This window comes from Urtica dioica, chromosome 2, assembly GCF_054948205.1.
Source record: "Urtica dioica subsp. dioica isolate 48M chromosome 2, U.dioica_male_clone48M_v1_H2, whole genome shotgun sequence".
NCBI classification, from domain to species: domain Eukaryota; kingdom Viridiplantae; phylum Streptophyta; class Magnoliopsida; order Rosales; family Urticaceae; genus Urtica; species Urtica dioica.
The window spans coordinates 48833922-48847342 of NC_142757.1; the positions used below are offsets into that span (position 1 = coordinate 48833922).

The 13421-nt window shown below is 30.2% G+C and overlaps 1 protein-coding gene across 2 annotated transcripts; it reads right to left on the reverse strand.

Annotated features, from left to right (window-relative positions):
• Positions 1-9347: 9347 nt before the first annotated feature.
• LOC149405216 (NADH dehydrogenase ubiquinone 1 alpha subcomplex subunit) lies at positions 9348-12545 on the reverse strand. Of its 2 annotated transcripts, none has more exons than XM_089607103.1 (3): positions 12307-12535; positions 12112-12207; positions 9348-9573 (listed from the first exon to the last, which is right to left on the reverse strand). In XM_089607103.1, the coding sequence occupies exons 1-2, from the start codon at positions 12412-12414 to the stop codon at positions 12118-12120; spliced, it is 198 nt and encodes a 65-aa protein (XP_089463229.1). In that variant the 5' UTR covers positions 12415-12535; the 3' UTR covers positions 9348-9573; positions 12112-12117. The 2 variants fall into 2 exon arrangements, with proteins under 2 accessions (XP_089463229.1, XP_089463230.1); XM_089607104.1 differs by lacking the exon at positions 9348-9573 and adding an exon at positions 9586-11463 and having other exon boundaries at positions 12307-12545.
• Positions 12546-13421: the final 876 nt, after the last annotated feature.

The window sequence follows — 13421 nt, forward strand, 5'->3', positions numbered from 1 at the left end:
ATCGAGACGGGTGGTTCTAGTCATGCGTTTCGACAGATGGTCGACTTCTCAGTGTTTTACGTTTTTGCACGCATCTCTACTTCGGACATCCGTTTTGCTTATTGTAGGTTTTTTTTTTCACGCCAATATGTTGTATATGAATCAATTCTTTGGCAAGGGTACTGTAACTTATATTTATATGGAGTTGATTTTGTATGACTTGATACAAGTTATTAGTTTACCAATGTCATTAAAAAAAATTAGTCTACCAATGTCTCGTTAAAAAAAAAAAAAAAAAATAGTCTACCAATGTCTCGTTAAGAGTATGCTATTAGAATTTTATTTTTACTTATTCAAAATGACATTTTTTTTTCTTTGCGGGATCTTAATTGTTTGGATTGTCTACCAAAATTATTATCATATGTATAATGTATTTAAGCATGAGTGTGTCTTATCGTCTTTCGCATGTTATACATTCGCACGTTGACCTTCACTACTTGATCTTATATATTGACATGATAACTTAAAGTCGAATTATACCTTGCCAAAATATGGTAGAAATTTATATTTTTGAATGTTATACTCATATTTCTAATTAAAAACGTTAGATACACAATTATTATTATTATGATCTTATAAATAAATAAAAACCGAATAATAAAAATCAACAGATCGATATCTTATATTGGCACTTAGGAATTCGATGAGTCGAGCCATAGAGACCAACCATAAAAATGCCAGTGTGAGATTATATAATTTTTTTTATGGACGTCATTTTTGTCCAAATAGTGGTCTCTGTGTAAAAAAAAATTAAATAAATAAATTTATCTGCGGCATATATGGCAGTTTTTAAGCAATGATTTAGCAAGATTTTGATATTTTTTGCGAGCAGATATCATTGTCTTTTATGACCCTATGCTCCGAAGGAATTCCTATTGACATTGACATTTGACCTTCATAGTTTTTTTTTTTGTTTTTTACACATAAACTGCAACGTGGTTAATATAAAAAATTTGTATTATAAAATAATATAGCTAATGTTTAATTAGTTTTAAGAAAAAATAATAAATCTTGTATAATGAGGGGAGATATTTTCTTTCTTTTGAATTTTTTTATATTAAAAAATTATAGAATTGTTGTTTAATTATTTTTTTTAAATATTAATATTTTATTAAATATGAGGCTACTACGAATTTTTTTTCATCCAACTTAACAGTCTAGGTATCGACGGCACAACTAAAATGTAACATTAAGTACTTTTTTCGTAAAAAAAGATTAGATATATAAGTATGATTTTGGAAAAATATTATGTATTTTCACCGCTTTTAACTCTTATAAATATGATGTTTGAATATTTGTGCCATCAAACCTCTAACAGTAAATCAATGCAGGAATGTGAAAGAGTAGGCTACTTCATTTTCATAACAAAACGACGACAACAAACATGTGGACACATACAAAAGCAAAAAATAAGACAATTCAAGTGCAAAAAAGTTATAACGTATCATTTTGGTCCCGTGAGTGACTATTGAAGCCACAAGTACAACAAAAGCCAATCTCAATCGAAATGAACTAATCTTGCTTACTCATGAGCATAAACTCGAAAAAGATTTATTTTAATGATAAGAAGTTTATAATTCAAAAACATAGAGACGGTAACAAAATAAATTCTGAACCATACTTATAAATTTCAAGTAACATGTTAAGTTTTCGTTAATCAAACGTTGTTAGAGGAACCCATGGATGATAAGTAGCTCCGTCCTTGGTCCTGGTCATGTGTTTCGACAAGTTGCCGACTTCTCAATGTTTTACGTTTTTGCATCTATATTTCAAACGTTCTTTTTGCTTATTGTAGTTGTTTTTTTTTTCACACATTTGAGTTCTTCTTATTATATAATGCTTGTATTTCAACATTTCCAATTCCCACAGCAGCTCCGGCTAAGGCTATTGTAGCGGGTTGTGGGCGACGAGGGATTCGAACCCCCGACACCGTGGTTCGTAGCCACCAATTGCCATTTTTATTATATTTATATACTTTATGTTGTATATGAATCGATTTTTTTGGCAAGGGCACTTTATGTAGTTATATTATATGGAATTGGTTTTGTATGACTTGAGACAAGTTACAAGTTATTGGTCTACCAATATCTTAATAAGAGCTTGCTATTAGAATTTTATTTTTACGTATTAAAATTGATATTTATTTTCTTTGTTGGATCTCAATTGTTTGGATCATCTACCAAAGTTATTATCAAATGTATTTAAGCTTGAGTGTGTCTTTCGTATGTTATACATGTTGGATCCAACGTATTGGATCCTTAATCCAACGTTGAGCTTATATGTTAAATAATTATGTGTTGTGAACTATCAATAAAGATAGTCCGTTAAAAGTGATCTAATTTGGTGTACGGATATTGGGCTTTAATGTATCTAATAGGTTGTTGGCATTTAATGTGTAGACCACTATGGCTTCTATTTTTATAATGGGCTGAAATAGAAAGCCCGCTAGATTAACCTAATGGCTGCCTATAAATACGGTTGGTCCCTAGGCCACACGTACAACTTGTCACTTTCTGATATCTCGTCGTCAGAGTGAAACAAGAGAGACACAAAATGCTCTCTAGGGTATACGTGTTGATCTAGAAGACCAACCGTCATGGATTCATCAGGTACGCTTTCGTTTTTTATTTAGGCTTTCTTATTTATTCAACATGATTTTTTCATGGAATTAGGTGATGGATTTCACCCGTGATATTCGAATCTAACAGTACATTCCTTCACTACTTCATCTTAGAAATTGACACGGTTTAGTCGAATATTATGAATTCGGATCTTCTGTCTTTTTTTTTTGTGTCTCTACTGGTGCCCATCTAATCAAAATAAATCATGTAATCATTTTATTTAATTAATAATTTATTTTGATTGGAGGAACACCAAGGTAAAAAAAAAAAAAAAAAAAAAAAAGTGATAGAAGATTTAGATTCGAATTATACCTTGCCAAAATACGTTAAATTTGCATTCTTGAATGTTATACTCAGATTTCAAATTAAAAAGGTTAAATACACAATTATTACTATTATGATCTTATAAATAAATAAAAATCAATATCGATGTCATTTTAAATGTGCTAGATATGTCATATTGGCACTTAGCTATTTCGACGAGTCGAGCCATAGAGACCAACCATAAAAAATGCCGGTGTGAGATTATATAAATTTGTTTGTGGAAGTCATTTTCGTCCAAATATTGGTCTATAAAATAAAATTATCTGCGGCATATATGGCAGTTATTAAGCAATGATTTAGCAAGATTTTCATATTTTTTGCGAGCAGATATCATTGTCTTTTATGACCCTATGCTCCGAAAGAATTCCTATTGACATTGACCTTTTTTTTGTTTTTTACACGTAAACTGACAACGTGGTTAATATATTTGTCTAGAGACCAGAGCACCACCTGATTCAGTCAATCAAACGCTAATATATCTATGTTATATATGTGAATATACTATAGATACAGGATTCTATTTCTATCTGATGTGGACGAAAACGCCAAAAGCAAAAATTAATTGGGTAAAGAAAGTAGCGGGTGTTACATTTTCTTTTTATTACTATTGATTTTTACATCTTCTTTTGTATTCTTAAAAAAAGAAAAAGAAAAAAAGCGTATAATGTATTTCATTGTATTGTGACAATAAAATAATTGGTCAAGAAGTGCATTGAGTAGCTAATAATAGCTCGGGCAGAGCACAAAGAAGGAAAAAATAATTATTAAAAAAAAAGTGGGAGAAATAAGAATTATTTTGAGCACTATCAGAACTCAGAAGTTAGTGCACATTAATAACATGCCATTTTTCAATACCTGTTAAAATCACTAAAGGTCATTAAGGGGAAAGAAAAAAAAAAAAATCACTCATGCGTTGTTCTCACCTACATACATTTTTTTTTTCTTGAAATTTTTTTTTTATTTAAAACATTGCAAGTGATTTACTTACTATCTAGATTTGGTATGCGAATAATTGATTAAATCAAATTATTTTATGCAATGATTCGATGCATATGGAATTTATTTTACAAAGATAATTTATCTATCAAGATATCGATAAAGATTTCATAAAAAAAATGAAATATCGATAAATGCACATATCATATTTATCGATAAATATATATTTATCGAGAAAAAATAAAGAGATATATTTAGTAAAATAATTATTTTGAAAAAAATAAAGGCCAACTTCTTAGCAAAAGGATTAAAAATTATATTCAACAAACTTGATACTTTCAGAGATTCTGATTGGTGTAATTGAACAAACGGATGAGATTACACCAATCAGAATCTCTGAAAGTATCAATTTTGTTGGATTTAACTTTTAATCTTTTTTCTCAGAAGTTGGCCTTTATTTTCTTCAAAATAATTATTTTCTAATTCAATACCAAATCCGCATATCAACATATGATAACAACAATTTCGTCAAAATTTAAAAAATTATAGAGAATGAAATAAAGAATAAGGAGATGCACATAGTCTTAAATCACAAACACGTGAGATGGAAAACACAAACCACCAAAATCAACATAAACATTCTTAGATGTAGAAATTTCCTAAAAATAGAGACGTCTAAAAAAATTAGGTAAATAGTCAATTAAAACGTTTGAAATTGCTATATAGTTAACGTTTCGTAAATCTTAGGTAAATAGCTATAAAGATGACGTGACCTAATAAATGGAAGTGACTATTTACTTAAGATTTACGTCTGTGACTATTTATCTAAGATTTATGAAACGTTTATTATTTAATAATGTCAAATTGTAAATGTGATTATTTATCTAATTGACCCTTTTATTTTCTCTGTTTATTAGCAATAAAATCATTTGACAAAAGATCTCAAATGATTTTTTTTTTAAATAAATAGGATTTCTTTCAAGCCTTAATATCTATGTATATTTGTGTTGTATGCTATAAAATATTCCCAAAGCATATATTAGACGTGATCTTGGAGAAATTGAGATCGTTTGCCCTAGATGGCATTCAGTGTTCAAGCACGGCAAATTTTGATGCTTCTGGTCCCCGATGAAAAAAAGCATTCGTGGATCATATACAATGCCATGGACAATCAGACATCTTAACAAGGCGACAACTAGAAAGCGTTAATTGGTAAAAGAATTGGAGTGGGTTGAATGTATTTACTGAAATAATCTAATCCCTTTTTGCTAAGACGAGTATCTTCGATCAACACTCTTGGTAACGAAGCTATCAGTGCGCTCTATAAAATGCATTATAGAGGCTCTTCGCAATGATGAATTATCGTTATGTACGAAAAATTGTCGGTAGCGCTTTAGAAAACATTTCTCCATAATTAAGGGACGATAGAATGATCCACCAAAGGCCTTTCACATTGTTTTATTGCACGGGACTTCAAAATGGCTGGTAATACCACTTAATGGTGGACCTATTGATCGATATTTCATGCTATCTGTATAGGGGTCTTCTTCTCCGAGGCATCGATGAGCAACGGGTTTGGGCGCTTTTTTCAGGCCGGACCGAATGATCGACACCTGACATGGGTCTGTCTCCAAGGTTTTGACGAGCAATGGGTCATTGTGCACTTTTCTGGCCGGACCAAATGATCGAGGCTTGGTTTATATATGTGTGTGTGTATATAAACGCTTGGTTTTTGTACATTACACTCACAGAAGCATAGTAGATTACAAAGTATAAAAATAAAAATTTGACCATGTTGATAAAAATGCATGGTTATTTAGTTACTATTAACAAAAGATTGACTATATAGATATTTTATTAGTTTATAAGGCTATTTAGCTACCTAACCCTTTTTTTATTCTTTATTTCTTTTTGCTTAATATCAACATTCGAAACTAATAAATTCACGATAAATGACAAAATAAATTTTGTAAATTAATAAATTTATCATATAATTAATTAATAATATGATAATTATTCATCAAGATATGCCATATCATATGTGATCATATGATAATAATATGTATTTATATTATATTAGTTTTTATTTTTATTATAATATTATAATTAAGATATACTATATATATAAACGTTTTTTTTTAGTATTTATTCATTCTGGAAAACTCATCGGTAAGGATTATATTTTTTTTTTCTCAAAAACTCCACGATAAATTCTTGCAGTAACCAATAACTCAGTCATTACTTTGGTCTTACAAACAAATCCCTATAAAAGATACCGAATCATTTCAGTCCTAATTTAGTTAACCGAATTAATGAAATTTTGTAGGGAAAACAGTTAATTTCTGCAAGGATATGTAACTTGAGTGTTTAAAAAATGGACTAAATATCAAAGACATCCATGTTTGGTATTCATCTCAAAAACAGTTTTTAAGTGGAAAAAATTGAAAACAAAAAGTGAAAGTTATGTTTGGTTTAAGTTTTTGGAAAAAAATTTCAAAAAATTTTGAAGTTATTTTGTAAAAGAGTAAAGAAAACTGAAAACAAATAAAATGTGTTTTTGGAAAAAAAAAAAAAAAAAAAAAATTATCTTCTCTCCTCCTTCTCCTCATCTTCTCTTTTCATTTTTTCAAAAACAAAAATGAAAACTGTACCAAACACTTTTTTTTTCAGTTTTTTCAATTTCTCAAAAACAAAAATGAAAACTGTACCAAACAGATTTTTGAAAACAACTGCAAAATAATTTTTCAGTACAACTACAAAAATTAAAAAATAGAAAACAAAAACTTTTTTAGTTAACTACCAAACACAAAACTTTTAACTCCTATGTCAAACGTACAAAATGACCTCTTTTTTAGGAGATGTTTCCGCAACTAACCAGCTTATGCAGCACAGTGAAAGCGACACAATTATGTCAGATTGACTGGCCATCAAGTTGAAGATCACATGCGTTTTAGTGTTTGCCTTTACCTAACACAATGTAGCGACATTTAGGTCCAAAATTACATCCCAAAGACTAGATCAATTAAAAGGAAAAATAAAAAAAAATTGACAACAATAATATCAATTGTTTGTCACTTATCAAAAATCAATCAAAATTCAAGTATTGACATATTTAGTATCAAATCGGTCACGAACTGGATTGATTTCCTGACATCAGTTTGGGACCGATCTGATACTAAATGTGTCAATATTTGAGTTTTTGTTGATTTTTGGTAAGTGACAAGTAAATAGTATTAGAGAAAGTGTCTAATTTACCACCAATTTTATAACATTTTCTCATTTTCTACCAAAATGCTAATTTTTCCCAAAATGTTACCATCTATGTTAACAATGTTGACATCTATGTTTGCCATTCACTATAAGATGTCAACATTATTGACATAGATGTCATTGACATAGAGGTGTCATTTTGGGAAAACTTAATCTTTTGGTGAAAAGTGGAAAAATATTATGAAATTGGTGGCAAATTAAGCAATATTTGTTGTCAATTCCCCAAAATAAAATATATATCAAATTTATATATATAAAAAAAAGTTCACATTATTTTCACATCAAGTCCCTAACCTTTTTTTTTAGAACATTATAGAATTGGCTTTAGAGACCGACAATTGAGTTTCAAATTTTAATAGCACAAAGACTGCCTAATAGCGTTAGGGAAGTAGGTTTTGTCATTTCCAGTGAATATATTCTGTTTTCATAATTAATTATGGACCAATAATAAAAGTAGGGTTCTTTTTTCCAACGCTATACTTACTAGTAGATTAATCCTATGCCCTTAATGCTCTGAATTTTATGTACATAATAATCCCAACATTGACACACTCTTTATTAAAGATTCTTAATGTTACAATTTCAAAGCAAGTGATTTTTTTTATATTATTTTTTTTTAAACGCAAGTGAATCCTTATTAAAGGGAACGAGCAGACACAGAGCTATTAGCATATATACCCGCCAAGGTTTCGGTTTTTTGTTTTTTTTTTTTTTTTTTTTTAATTTTTATTTTTGGTTAAATAGCCACTGTCACATTTCTAAGATAAATAGCCATTGTAAAAAATAGTCGAATTTATTCATTCTTTTTTCTTCTTCCCTTTTTATATATTTTGTTGCTTTAAATTATTGTTGAACATATTTTGATTCAATATGAATTCTTTTTTTCTTTTCAATGTTGATTTTATTAATTTTATTTCTTTCAATTATTATTTTGTGCTTAGACCGTGCCGACACTAACGTGTTGATGATTATCTAATTTTGTCTATTGCTCATTCCCAGATATGTTTGCTTGATTATTAGTCATGCTTAATGTTAGTTCATTGATTAGCTATCTTTGAATTATTCTTTTAGGATCGTTTGTTTTTCAAGAGAGAGTAAATTATTGTACTTTTGCTATAATCTTCTGGATCGACCTAGGTTAGTAGAAAACTCTAGGCGAAAGTGCAATCGCTTGAATTCTTTGTTCTTCGTGCGCGAGATTGTTTTAATAGGATTAGAAATCGAGATGATAATAATTCATCAATTACATAGGTTTACTAGAGCGCTCCATAATAGTTAGTGTAAGTGTATTAATCTTCTTTAAGAACATTATTTAAAAAAAAAACTAAAGTTATTTTCTTTATAAAAGAGACTGTAAATCGTAAATAAAATTAAATTAAGCCAAAAATTATAAATAAATTTTTAGAAAAATTCTATATACATAAAATTGACATGTCTGATATTTCTCTCTGAGGGAAAAATTGATAGACAACATAGACTATTTACTAAACGAGTAATTTGAAATGAACATATCTTATAATTTCTCATTATAACAAAAAAGATAAAAAAAAAAAAAAAAAAAAAAAAAAAAAAACAATTGGACATGGAGAGAAGAATGAGGTTTTCCTCTGAAAAATCAAATATGTAAAGATTGTAATTATAGATTACTCGACGTGGCGTCGCAATGATACATAGCGGAGTCTATTAGAGCTGATCATATATTAGTTGGGCTGGCATGTCAAAGGCCATGATTGTGCTAGCTATCAAAAGCATACCATTATTGCTGAAATTGAAAAGAACTTTCCATGGGACAATAATTCAATTGCTGCCAAATATTGAGGCAACTCGTGTTGTGCGAGCTATAAAGTGTCCAATTTATAGCTCAATTTCACTACCCTAGTGGTTTTCTATGAAACGGTAATAACTCAATCATGAGCTGTTGACATTTAAGACGGTTTTAAAAAAAAAAAAAGCTTTAATGGTCTTGTAATAACAAGAAAACGGGAAAAAAAAAAAAATAAATTGGACATGATTGTCCCATTTTTTTTTTTTTTAGCGAACCCATTCCAAGTTTGTTTTCAAAATCAATGCTCATTTTTTGTGTGTAAAATGTTATGCAAATGTAAGATTTTTAAGAGAAAAAGATGGAAGGGACATAAAAGCTCCACATTCTCAAACTAAGGCCAAACAATGTCATTTCCTCCCAAAAAAAAAAAAATTTCCTTAAACCAAACCGCCTCAATACAATATTTTTTATGGCATTGCTATGAAAAAGAAAGAAAGAAACCATGTTCCTTTAGGTAGTTTTAAGGAGATATGGGCAATTTTAAATGCAATGATAAAGGAAAAAAAACAAGGTGCTGAGTTTGAACCGGCACTTTATTGCTACTCTTTCAATCAGCTCCTGCATTTTTGAACCATCGTCGTATGTTCAGTTTTCGAATCAAAATAGCAGCACAAAAAAGGTAAGGAAAACAATAGTTATAAGTGTGTAAAAAAAAATATAAATTAACAATATAAATTTCAAAGTGAGAACAGTTCAGCAGATATACTGGTTTTCTCTCTCCCTGCATAAGGCTTCTTCTTTAGCCAACTTTCTGCTTACATTTCTACACTTATGCTTTTACCATGACTTTACCCAAAAAAAGGGAAGAAAAATAAATTACTAGCATGATTTCATTGTCTAACACATTAAGTTTGTAACAATTTTATCAGATGTCCAGATGACCACTATATTGCACAGAAAAAAGGCAACATCCTATGTATATGGTTTAAAATTTAATGCCTTTGAGCTCAAAACCCGAGCTTAAACTAAAATGCTACATTTATTAGGAAAAAAAATAGTAAAAATGACATTGATTACCCCTATTTTAGAGTGATATACTTTTATGACCCTTTAATATTTTTCTCCTAGTGATGCTCCAAATTTATATAAAATATACACTAAGATTAATCCACAAAACACATGGGAAATGACACGTGCCAAATCGATAAACCAATACTGGGGAATGAGATTGATTTTCCTTTTATTTATGTATTTATTTGTAAATGGTATTGAAGGATCTTGCTCATTCAATTTTGTGTCCTAGTTTTGGTCTTGGAACAATATGCAATATACAGTTAATCTTAGTATTCTGAACAAGATTGCCCTTGTACCGAGTTTACAACAAAGTACAGCCTTGTTCTAAGGCTTTGTATACGAGACATCTTCATATCAAAATAAGCACACAGAATTTTGAGCACTGAACAACCCACAATTTCTAATAAAAACCCATACGGAAAAAAATAATGATAGGGTAGATACACAATTTCTAATACACCGAATTAGGAATTTCGTTTGTTTAATCGGCAACATAGGCTACATATTGTAAAACTTTCTCTGTTTTATTAGCTATGCCTTTTCTTCTTCTTTGAATGAAAAATATGATAAGTTACCACTAACAGTAACTTAGGCTCCAAGAGTCAAGGCGAAAGGGTCTGAAAGGGCCTGAAATAGAAATGTCTTATTGGGTTGGGTTTGGGGGACAGGGCTAGATTGAGTAGAGCGAGGAGTGATTTATGTAATAGAGAGAGAGAGAGAGAGAGACCATCATGTTGCATTTTGCTGAGTAATTGTGTGAAGAGTTAAAACAGGGAGGTCTCGTTTGAACCTCCCGTGACTTTACTGTAACACTGCTTTGCAAGATCAATACAATCAGTCCTATCTCTTTGAGGTAATCGTGTTCTTGACAGACGAGTAGTGAATTGAATATCTCAGTTCATAACACAATTTAAAACGAATGAGGCTGAAGTTTCTAATTTTTTTATTTGAGATTTCTAAGTTCACATGTGTTACATTACACAGAAACTGCAACAAGTAATACTTAAAGTAATATCGACAAAAACCACACAATAACGAAGTTCTTTCTTAAATGAAGTGTACATTTTTATTTTTACTTTTAATTTTTCCACCGCGGAACCCCATTATCTTACAGTTGCAATAATATACCATTCGAACGTCTGGGAAGAACTGATATATATATCCACTATAGGAAAATAAGCACGTGCATTATTATCTACACAGCAATCCTAATCTATATACAACACAGTATTTGGTGTGAAGCAATCCACACCCAACATCAATTCATAGATAATAATAACCAGACTTCCTTACTATATACACTTCTAATTTTGTCTACGAGCAAATCATATGTCGGTTCATTAGGTTCAGCTAATATACCGTGAATATTCTTAGAATTTATTAAGGGTGACCACAAGTGTTATAGGCTGGATAGTCGAGTCGAGCAACAAGTTTCTGAAGTGAGAAGAAAAAGTATTAAAACATAAAGAGAAATATAAGCACTATTCGGCATATGACCTAACTTCCCTAATCTCAACCTCACCATATAAAACCACTCGATTTACCAATTCAAGTAAAAGAAATACTAAGATATCACTCAACGAAATATAACCCCGTAGCTTTGAAAGACTAGTCTCAGTTCGAACACAAAAATTGACAAACTTATTCCAACTAATTCAGCTTAACGCATCGTAGTCGCAATTTCTTCTTTAATCTACTTCCAATAAATTATCCAGTCTGACATAAATCAATCAATACAGTCTCACGAGTCCCATGACGGAATTTTGTACCGTGATACCGTTTCAGCATCAATGATACTAAGCCGCTTAACTGAAAATCCCAGGATCACCAAAAGAATAGTCCAGTTCTCACCACAGCGAATAGAAAGACCATAAAATTAATTCCCAATCCGCTTTTAATTTACTTAAATTCGATACTAAAATCAAATTATATAAAACCTATCAACACGCATTATTATAACAAAAATCTCCAATTTCTCTCAACAGCAACAGAACTATACTAATTCATTCTTTCACACACACACAAAAACAGAAAATGCAAAAGCAATTCAGGTGTTTTAAAAAAAAAATTAATAGAAAGTACCAGGGATTAATGAGTAGCCCCGGCAGCTTTCTCCATGAGGCTCTTGTCTCTCTTCTCCATTGCCACGTCCCACTTGTCGTTCCCGATATGCTTCGGCTGTATCGAAATCAAGATAATTAATAATAATAATAAGAATAATAAAAAGATCAAAGACGAAGAAGAAATCGGATCTTAAAGAGGAGAAGAAGATACTACCCGGCCATGAGCGGCTTTGTGGATGTAATACTGAGTGTTTCCCATCACGCAAAGCATTCCTGCGATAATTCCCAGAGGCAACACTGCTTCAAGCCACGCTAGCGCCATTTTCTTCTTCTTCCTCCTCTTCTTCTCTCTATCTCTCTCTGCAAATCTTTCAGAATCGCAAAATTAAGGGTTCTGAATTTCGTTTCTCCGTCCTTTTATTTTCATGGGAGATTTGGCAATTTGGTCCCTTGGATTTCGGAAATTATGATTTATTCCCCCCTATATATAAAAATTAAAAATGTCCACTGTTTAATTTTTATTTTTATTTTTATTTTTTTTAACTCGAAGGATAAAGGGATCAATACTCGTCGAAAATCTTGAAAAAAGCTTAATTATACTGTTTAATTATACTTTTTTTTTTAGATTTAACTTTTGAAAAAAAGCTATTTTTTTAAAAAACTACGAAAATTGGCATGTTTGGTAGTTCACTCAAACTGTTTTTGTTTTCTGTTTTTGTTTTCATATAGTTGTAGTCTAAATTTTTTTCTTCAGTTGTTTTTCAAATAACTGTTTGGTAAGGATTTCAGTTTTTTTTTATTATGTTTTTTATAATTGTAGTGTAATAATTCACATAAGAATTAGGCGTCGAGATATATACTAATTGAAAGTCTTTGCTGCGAATATAATGGTCGTACCTTTAGTAATAATGATTGTTCACAAGTTTATCGGAAAACACCATTTGTCTTTGTAGTCAATACAACAAATATCAAATTTTGATACCTAATGTTGACTAAAAATAGTGAAAACTCAAGTGCTCGACGAGAGGATCACGACCAATTAATAGTTTGTAAAATGGAGTTCCGATTGTTTAAAGTTTGTCATAATTGTAAAACTTAAGTTTTCCATGGAACGAAAACAAATTCGATAATCAAAAGTGAGGAAAATGAAATGATGTTGATATGAGAGAAGGAAATGTCAAGAGGATATATTAAAAAAAAAATTAAAAAAGTTGAGTGAAAAAAGTAGAAAACAACTAAAAACTGTTTTCTGATTTTCTTCATTAAAACATAAAACAGTTTGAAAACTTTTTGAGTGGTATTATGAGAATCATCAAATAAACAGTTAAT

Bases quoted from the DNA above. Each gene is read 5' to 3' on its own strand.
- LOC149405216 (XM_089607103.1), bottom strand. From the start codon at position 12,414: ATGGCGCTAGCGTGGCTTGAAGCAGTGTTGCCTCTGGGAATTATCGCA. The intron at 12,208-12,306 runs GTAGTATCTTCT...ATTTCGATACAG, and splicing joins ACAAAGCCGCTCATGGCCGG to CCGAAGCATATCGGGAACGA.